Raw genomic sequence first — 10000 nt, forward strand, 5'->3', positions numbered from 1 at the left:
TCGCTGCATTGGCTCCCAGTAAGCTACAGAATTGATTTTAAGGCTATGCTACTTGTGTTTAAATCACTAAATGGAATGGGACCCACATATCTACTGGATATGTTTCAGCTGTATGCACCAACTAGGTCACTAAGGTCAACGGAGAAGAATTTGCTGGTGATTCCAAAAGTCAAAACAAAGTGTGGAGAGGCAGCCTTTAGCTTCTATGCTTCAAAGCTTTGGAACCAGCTTCCAGATGACATAAAAAATGCACCCACTATTGATAGCTTTAAATCTAGACTCAAGACAAAGCTGTTCTCAGATGCTTTCCCCTAGCTTAAATTACTTATTCTTATTATTTTTATTTTTTATTTAATTTGTTTCATTTTATTTTATTTTATTATTATTTTTACCTTATGTTTTATCTTAATGTTTTTAAATGCTTTTTGACTCTAATTCATTTCCTTCTTTCTTCCCTGTTTCCTTTCATTTACATTTGTTAACTTTGTGAAGCACATTGAGTTGCACCTGTGTATGAAATGCGCTATATAAATAAACTTGCCTTGCCTTGCCTTGCCTTGTGTGTGTGTGTGTGTGTGTGTGTGTGGTTCATCAGTGCTACTCCTAATGTGTGTGTGTGTGTGTGTGTGTGTGTGTGTGTGTGTGTGTGTGTGTGTGTGTGTGTGTGTGTGTGTGTGTGTGTGTGTGTGTGTGTGTGTGCGCCAGGTTGCCTCGTGTGGCAGTGTGCCATGACTACCTGGGCCGCAGGGAGTGGCGCGTTGCCAAGGAGACGGCGGTGGCCCAGCTGAAGCAGCGGCTGCAGGAGGAGACGGGACTTCCTGTGGAGGAGCAGAGGCTGCTGATTGGAGGACGAGTGGTGAGTGACAGCTGAATAGACCAATAGGGGTGTAGATGTGGGTATAAGTGGGCGGGACTTCTTGTGGAGGAGCAGAGGCTGCTGTATGGTGAACGTAGGTCAAAAACCGTGATGTGAAACTAATCATGAGTTGAGTGTATCATTTCAGCCCTACAAGTGGTCCCATGCACTATACCGTTGCAGTCTGAGGAGGCTCTGTTACATTAGTGCAAAAGCAGTGTAGGTGATGCGCGCACATCCAGTAAAACAGGTGCTGGATCAAACAAATGTGTGTAAAAGAAGGAAACATCAGCACACTGTTGCTGCTCACTGATTTATTGAACACAACGTTTCGACCTCAGGCGGTCTTCGTCAGGTGTATAGGTCACTGATTTATTCAACCCAACGTTTCGACCTCAGGTGGTTTTCGTCAGGTGTATAGGTCACTGATTTATTGAACACAACGTTTCGACCTCAGGTGGTTTTCGTCAGGTGTATAGGTCACCGATTTATTGAACACAACGTTTGGACCGCAGGTGGTCTTCGTCAGGTGTATAGGTCACCGATTTATTGAACACAACGTTTGGACCGCAGGTGGTCTTCGTCAGGTGTATAGGTCACCCATTTATTGAACACAACGTTTCGACCTCGGTCGCTCTTGGTCAGGTGTGTATAGTAGGTCTGGCAGACAGACATGCAGGCAAGCAGACAGGCATGCAGGCAGACAGACAAGTAGATATACAGACAGACAGAGCGGTAGGCATGCAGGCAGACAGACAAGTAGATATACAGACAGACAGAGCGGTAGGCATGCAGGCAGACAGGCAGGCAGGCAGGCAGACAGACAGACAAGCAGGCAGACAGACAGGCAGGCAGACAAGCAGGCAGACAGACAAGCAGGCAGACAGACAGGCAGGCATGCAGACAGGCAGGCAAGTAGGCAGGCAGGCAGACAGACAGACAAGCAGGCAGGCAGACAGACAGGCAGACAGGCAGGCAGACAAGCAGGCAGGCAGGCATGTAGACAAGTAGGCAGGCAGACAGACAAGCAGGCAGGCAGACGAGCAGACAGACAGACAGACAGACAGACAGACAAGGCAAGGCAAGGCAAGGCAAGTTTATTTATATAGCGCATTTCATACACAGGTGCAACTCAATGTGCTTCACAAAGTTAACAATGTAAATGAAAGGAAACAGGGAAGAAAGAAGGAAATGAATTAGAGTCAAAAAGCATTTAAAAACATTAAGATAAAACATAAGGTAAAAATAATAATAACATAAAATAAAATAAAACAAATTAAATAGAAATAAAAATAATAAGAATTTAAGCTAGGGGAAAGCATCTGAGAACAGCTTTGTCTTGAGTCTACATTTAAAGCTATCAATAGTGGGTGCATTTTTTATGTCATCTGGAAGCTGGTTCCAAAGCTTTGAAGCATAGAAGCTAAAGGCTGCCTCTCCACACTTTGTTTTGACTTTTGGAATCACCAGCAAATTCTTCTCCGTTGACCTTAGTGACCTAGTTGGTGCATACAGCTGAAACATATCCAGTAGATATGTGGGTCCCATTCCATTTAGTGATTTAAACACAAGTAGCATAGCCTTAAAATCAATTCTGTAGCTTACTGGGAGCCAATGCAGCGATCTTAAAATTGGAGTAATGTGGTCGAACTTCCTTGTCTTTGTAAGAACCCTTGCAGCTGCGTTTTGTACAAGTTGAAGCTGTTTAATGGTTTTATTGGGGAGGCCAGTAAAAAGACTGTTACAGTAATCAACTTTACTAGAAATAAAGGCATGTATTAGCTTCTCCAGATCATGTTTAGACATCAGGCCCCTAAATTTAGAGACGTTTTTTATGTGATAAAATGCAGACTTAGTAATAGCTTTCATGTGACTGTTGAAGTTTAGGTCACTGTCAATGAGGACCCCAAGATTTTTAACTGTTTCCCTTGCTTTCAGTCCCTTTGTTTCAAGGATAGTAGCAATCTTTTGTCTCTCCTCTCTTTTCCCAAATATAATTACTTCAGTTTTATCTGTGTTCAGCTGGAGGAAATTGTGAGACATCCATTTGTTAATTTGGTCCATGCAATGATAGAGTGATTCAAGGGGGGTATAGTCATTTGGGGACATAGATAAGTAGAGCTGGGTATCATCCGCATAGCTATGGTAATTTATGGAGTTATTCTCGATAATGTGTCCCAGTGGCAACATATACAGATTGAACAGTAGTGGTCCCAGAATGGAGCCCTGGGGACCCCACAATTCATAGACATCGGTGATGAGGTATGTCTTCCAATGGCGACAAAAAAACGTCTTTGTTGTAAGTACGATTTTAACCAGTTGATCACTATGCCTGTAAAGCCAACCCAGTGTTCCAGTCTATGTAGTAGTATAGAATGATTAACTGTATCGAAGGCGGCACTCAAATCGAGTAGAACCAAGACGGATAATTTGCCAGCATCAGAATTCAATCTTATGTCATTCATAACTTTAATAAGAGCTGTTTCAGTGCTGTGGTAGGCACGGAAACCTGATTGAAACTTATCAAAATAGCTATTAGACATTAGAAAAGCAGTTAATTGGTTAAAAACAATTTTCTCTATTATTTTACCCATGAATGGTAGATTGGATATGGGCCTATAGTTGTTTAGTACCAGTGCATCCAGGTTGTTCTTTTTCAGTAAGGGTTTCACAACTGCTTCTTTCAGACAGCCTGGGAATATGCCTGTTTGTAGTGAGGTGTTGATGATCTGAAGTACATCTGATGATATTAGATTTAAGATGGATTTGAAGAAGGCTGTTGGTAAAATATCTAAGTCAGATGTAGAGGAGCTAAGACTTTGTACCGTTCTATTGAGAATGTCCACATCAACTAAATGAAAATTTCTCATGAGGTTAGGATTTAACTTCACCATAGCAAGCTGGTCTGAATCTTGGGTCGGTTGCACATGTGTGAGTATGTTTGCACGTATTTTTTCAATCTTTCCTTTGAAAAAGGATGCGAACTCATTGCATTTGCTGACTGAGAGGAACTCAGAGGGCATTAGATTTGGGGGCCTTGCTAGCTTTTCCACAGTGCCAAACAGGACACGTGCATTATTAATATTTCTGTTAATTATGTCAGAGAAAAAAGATTGTCTAGCTTTAGAAATTTCTTGGTTGTATTTCGAGAGTGTGTGTTTATAGATTTGGTAGTGGACTTCAAGTTTGGATTTACGCCACTGTCTTTCAGCCCTCCTGCATTCTTGCTTTTGCAATATAACTGTGGGATTCTTTCTCCAAGGTGCTTTTTCACGTCCCACTGTTTTTATTTTTTCGGGGGCAATAACATCCATAATACGGGTCATCCTTGAATTAAAATTAACCATGAGATCATCTGCACTCTCTGAGGTTTGACTTTGGATCTCTGAAAGTGCTTGCTGAAAGAGTGAGGCTGTCTCACAGTTGATTATACGTTTTTTGACTGTAACAGATTCCCTTTGAACATGAGGGTACATAGAAACATCAGAAAAAATGCAGTAATGGTCAGAAAAGCCATAGTCTTTGACACTAGCACAAGCATTAAGGCCTTTTGTTATTATTAGGTCTAAAGTGTGACCTTGGTTGTGTGTTGGTCCTGTTACATGCTGTGTGAGGCTAAAAATGTCAATAAGACTTAAAAATTCCTTAGCATAGACATTCTCTAAGTCGTCCACGTGGAAATTAAAATCGCCTGCTATAAACAAGCTATCATAGTCCACACAAACATTCGACAACAGCTCACCAAATTCCTCTAAGAAGAGTGGTGCAGAAAGTCTTGGGGGTCTGTAAATAGTCAATAACAGTATGTCAGAAGAACATTTTAGAACTGCAGCTAAGTATTCAAAAGATGAAAATTCACCTAGTGATGTCTTTTGACATTGAAACAGTGCCTTGAAAATAATTGCTATCCCCCCTCCCTGTTTATTCTGCCTTTCTGTACTAATGAAATTAAAGTGTGACGGAGTTGCTTCTATAAGTGTGATAGAGCTAGTGGATTTTTCCAGCCATGTTTCAGTTAAAAATAAAAAATCAAGGTTGTGGGTACAGATAAACTCATTGACAACAAAAGGCTTGTTCCTTAGAGATCTACTATTCTGTAAAGCTAATTTAGCATTGAGCATTGGAGGCATTTCCACTGTGGTAGTGAGTTTTTTTGGGACAAGTCTGAGATTTCCCATGCTTGCCGTCTTGGGGGAATGTATGCGTGTCCTCAAGAGACCTCGCTTTGTTATTAGAACTGGAATAAGATTGTCCACGGGTCCCCTTATCTGCTTATTTTCAAAACCACTGTTACTATGTGGGTAGGGACCCAGTTGATATCAGACTGTGCTTTCAACAAGGTCATCCTCACTGATACTACTGTACTCCAGAGCACAGACAGGTGGTTGTGGGGCTTTGCCTTTTTTGGGTGCAGTCATGGATGGAAGTATCCTTTTAGATTTTGGGGTAGAATGAGGTTGACCTTGAGAAATATCCGCATAGGAGGCTTGGTAGGAATGTCTGGGGGTAGAAAAGGTAGATCTGGCATAGGGGAGTAGTCTCGCCATAGTTGCTGGAAATCTCAGTCTGGGAGATGAAGATGGTGTTTCGTCGTTCCGGGAAGTTTGTGATTCCATTGGTGATTGCATTTTGTCGCCGTTGCCAGGGCTTGATGGTGGCTGCGTTTCGCCATATCTGGGGGGTGAGTTTGGTTTTGAGGAAACCACATTTCCTATTTCCTGTGTGGACAGTCGCTTTTTGGCAGACCTGGGAGGTGGAATTGGTGATGCCAATGGCATTTTGCCAGTCCGACAAGGAGGTGAACACTTGATCTCCGGCGAGCGGCTTGCTGCCAGTTTCTGTGACAGATCTTCCAGCTGTTCCGAAAGCTGGTTCAGTTTGTGGCGAGTTCTGTGTGTTCCGTTGTTTTCCACTTGAGCAGAGAGAGGGACTTGGCTACGTCATCTGTGTGTGTGCTTTCGCCAGTCTGTGGCTCAGTTTGCACACTTACAGGCACAGAGGGCTTGTTGAAATGCCCCTGTGTCTGAGTGGATACAGATACAGGCCGCTTATCAGCGCCCAAGGTCTCAATGCTGTAAACCAACTGGTCTGTCAGCACTTTGGCGCCGGTCCAACTCAGTTCTGCACTGTTTTTTTTTAAAAAGTACAGACCGTCTCCAGAAACGGTCGAAGTTGTCAACAAAGCTGATACCGTTGGATCTGCATGTCCTTGACAGCCATGTGTTTAAGCAATTTAATCTCGAAAACGCAAAGTCGCGATAGCATGGTGCTGGTATTGGCCCGCTGATGAAGGATGGAATTTTCAGGTCTTTTAGAGTTGAAAATAAGTCATTAAAATCCTTTTTGACAGTTATTTGCTCTTTGAACAGATCCGCTGCCCCACAGTGAACAACAAGGCGATCAATAGATCTGTGGTCAGACACCAATTGTTGGATACTGTCCTTGGTCTCACGTACGGATGCATGGGGCAGACAGGACACTTTAAAAGTTCCATTTCCGATATTTTTCACACTCAGATCACCAACAACAAGTGTTGTAGGAGAGGCAGGCAGCTGCCGTCTAACTTTGTTCTTGTTATTCCAATGCGGTGTACTTTCAGTTTTTATTCTGGGAGCAACTGGTTCCACTTGTTCAAGGCACTCAAATCGATTTTGAAGTTTTATGGGCTGCCCTGAAAAAGTTGGTCTGGCAGCAGCAGACCGCACTGGTGTTGAAGTTAGTATTTTATCTCTGTTTTTGGGTCGAGCCCCTTTGCTTTCCCAATAGTGAGTAGGCCTACTCACATTTTGCTTTGCGAAGCTTTTGCCAGGTGTTTCGTCCAGCGTCACAAATGTCACATCAGCCGGTCGTTGGTCTGCTTTTGCATTTGCGGCACCTGTTTCAGGACTTCCTTCAGTCTTTGATAGGCGATCACCCAGTAAGGATTCCAGGGCAGAAATCCGTTGTTCCAGCAGTATCCATTTTTTGGACTGTCGTTGTCGCATTTTGTTATTGTTTCAGCTCGGCAATTGTTTTGACTTCTAGGTTCTCTTGTGAAAAACACTAATGTATGAATAAAATCCTCTGTTGTTCTTCTCTAAACTTGTTAAAAACTGTGTATATGGCAAATAAAATCCAAGATATAGTGTGAAAAGAAAAAAAAAAAGTAAAGAAATTGAAGTTAGGCAGGAGCAAAGCAGAAAAGCGACCTACTCGCTTGAGTAGGAGGAGACAAGCAGGCACGCAGGGAGGCAGACAAGCAGGCAGACAAGCAGGCAGGCAGACAGACAGGCAGGCAGACAGACAAGCAGGCTGGCAGAAAGGCAGGCAGACAGGCAAGCAGGCAGACAGGCAGACAGACAAGCAGGCAGACAGACAGGCAGGCAGACAAGCAAGCAGGCAGACAGACAGGCAGGCAGGCAGACAGACAGGCAGACAGGCAGGCAGGCAGGCAGGCAGGCAGGCAGGCAGGCAGACTGGCAGTCAGGCTTGCCATCAGGCAGGCAGGCAGACATGTCAGACAGGCAAGCAGGTAGGTAGACAGGCAGGCAGACAAGCAAGCAAACAGGCAGGCAGGCAGGCAGGCAGGCAGGCAAGCAGGCAGGCAGACAGGTAGGCAGGCAGGCAGACAGGCTGGCCAGGAGGCAGGCAGGCAAGCAAGCAGGCAGGCAGACAGACAGGCAGGCAGACAGGAGGCAGGCAGGCAGGCAGGCAGGCAGGCAGGCAGACAAGCAGGTGGCTGAGAGGCAGGCAGGCAGGCAGGCAGGCAGGCAGGCAGGCAGGCAGGCAGACAGGCAGACAGACAAGCAGGCAGACAGACAGGCAGGCAGACAAGCAAGCAGGCAGACAGACAGGCCAACAGGCTGGCCAGCAGGCAGGCAGACAGGGGTAAAATGTTGCCCATTGTTAAGTTGTGTGCAGCACAGCCAAGTGTGAGAAGAAAACACATGACACACGTTTGCAGCAGTCAGCTGTCTGTCTGTTTGTGTGGTGTTTTTGTTGGTTGTGTGGGTGCGTGCGTTAATGAGTGCATGCATGTGTTTGTGTGTGTGAGTGTGTGTATGTATGTGTGTGTGTCCGTGTGCTTCCTCTCCCTCTCTCATGTCTTTGTGGGACTAACAGGGAGGACAGTGATAGATCGGATTTCCTCAGTTTCCTTCTGCTGGGGTCTTTTAACCCATTTCGTCCTAAGCCCTTTTTGGGAAAGGGTGCCCTCTTCCTATTAAATCCTAAATATCTCAGCCTCCTAAGCACATACAAACATGAATTACATTTAAAAGCCGAGACCCTCCCCTTGCATTGTAATGTGTTCATTCAGCTCTAACATAAAACAGCTAAAATCTCAAAATCCTGAAAAATCTGTCTCCAGGACACAATGGGTTAAGGCAATTGAGCTGGGAATGTATGTACGGTACGTAGACTGCATTTTGAACAGAGGAGTCAGGAGGGAAGCCACAAGGCTCTCACTATCCCCTTCCACCACCCAACTCAATTTAAAGTGATACTGTCCCATTTTTGGAAATAAGGTAATTTCACACCTTCCCTTGAGTTAAATAATAGGGTTTTACTGTTCTCCTGTACTTTCAACCATTCTCTGGGTATGGCAGTGCAAATTTTACAGTACATCCATGCTATCAGTTAACATTGAGTCCTATGAGACCAGCTCACGGCTAACTGGTCTCATAGGACTTAATGTTAACTGTTAGCTTGGAGATAGAATTTGCACTGTCATAACTAGAATACGGTTGAAAGTTAAAACCCTATTATTTAACTCAAGGGAAGGTGTAAAATAAGCTTATTTCCAAACATGGGACAGTATCAGATTAATAAGAAGCAGTATTATTTAATGAGGTTACACACATTACATCCAACCACTAAGGGCTCTAAATTAGGGGTGGGCAATATGACGATATTAAATCGTGAATCGTGATACTGAGTAAAAGATCGTCTCGAATCTGCCAAAGTGGAGAAATCGTATAGATCGTCTTGCAGTGAGGATGTTTATTATCAGCATCAGAGTGACGTTTTCTCACTTGTGTTGTTGTCTTCACTTTATTCTTTACATTATTATATTCCAATTGTACACTTTATGAGAGTATCATCAGTGTGTTAACGTTTTATTGACTGCAAATTACAAATTGCAAGTATATGAAAGTTGTTTTTTGTTGTTTTTATTTTTTGGATGGAAGATCGTGATAAAAAATCGAAATCGAGATTTCATGTTAAAAAATCGTGATACAACATCGCCCACCCCTACTCTAAATGTACTTTTTCATTAACAGCCAAAATGGCTAATAGTCAAGTTAATATTACTAGCCATACACACATTCCCTAATGGGTCAAAGTGGCTTGTAAGTTGGTCTTTTTTACCAGCCAAACTCAAATTTCACCAGCATGTGGCTGGTTTGCTGGTGTTAATTTAACCCATTGATGCTGGATGTTGCGCTACACAACATTGGCCCTGGCGCCTGGAGCTGCATTACGTGACATTCAGGGTCATGAGATTTGAGACAATTTAATTAAAATGTTTTGCATGTTTGAGATGAATGAGCACATTCCCATGAAAGATGAGGGTCTTAGTGTCTAAATACAACTTATTGCATGTTTTTATGTGCTTCAGAGGCTGAGATATTTAGGTTTTTATAGACTAAGAGCATTCAGCGCCCTTTTTTGCAAGTGCCTTAGGCGTCAATGGGTTAAAGCCCTGCAACCAACTGAATACTTCTATCACATGAATGTATTTTGTTATATTTGAGGGCTGACTGAATTTAGGCCTGGTGACATGAGTGGAGACGTGACCAGTGTTTTTTTTTAATCCTTTTCTCTGAAAGGGAAAACGATGAAAAAAAAAACATCACCACACTCTTGCTGTTGTCTTCTTGGTTATTCCTGTATTTTAACTAGTCAGGAATCAGTAATGTACATACGTGGATTAGATGGGTTCAACGTGGGTCTGGCGGAATGGGGGTCGTACCGTATTTTCATATAGTGGCCTAAATGGAGCCAAGCGGTGTGACATTGACTCATTTAAACTAATCTGTGGGTTATGTCAAAGACAGGGTTGCCAGATGAGGTTGATGATTTCCAGCCCAAAAAATGCTCAAAACCCACCTGGAAGCACAAAATCCCGCCCAATTCTATTGATTTCTATGGCAAAAATTGGCC

At 43.4% G+C, this 10000-nt stretch overlaps 1 protein-coding gene across 1 annotated transcript in view; it reads left to right on the plus strand.

Annotated features, from left to right (window-relative positions):
• sacs (sacsin molecular chaperone) overlaps positions 1-10000 on the plus strand; it is a 78042-nt gene that overhangs the window by 6180 nt on the left and 61862 nt on the right. The window contains exon 3 of the mRNA XM_063205850.1: positions 706-856. Within this exon, the coding sequence (XP_063061920.1) occupies positions 706-856 (151 nt within the window). The remainder of the gene's footprint in view (positions 1-705; positions 857-10000) is intronic.

The sequence above is a fragment of the Engraulis encrasicolus genome, chromosome 8, assembly GCF_034702125.1.
Source record: "Engraulis encrasicolus isolate BLACKSEA-1 chromosome 8, IST_EnEncr_1.0, whole genome shotgun sequence".
Taxonomy (NCBI): Eukaryota; Metazoa; Chordata; class Actinopteri; order Clupeiformes; family Engraulidae; genus Engraulis; species Engraulis encrasicolus.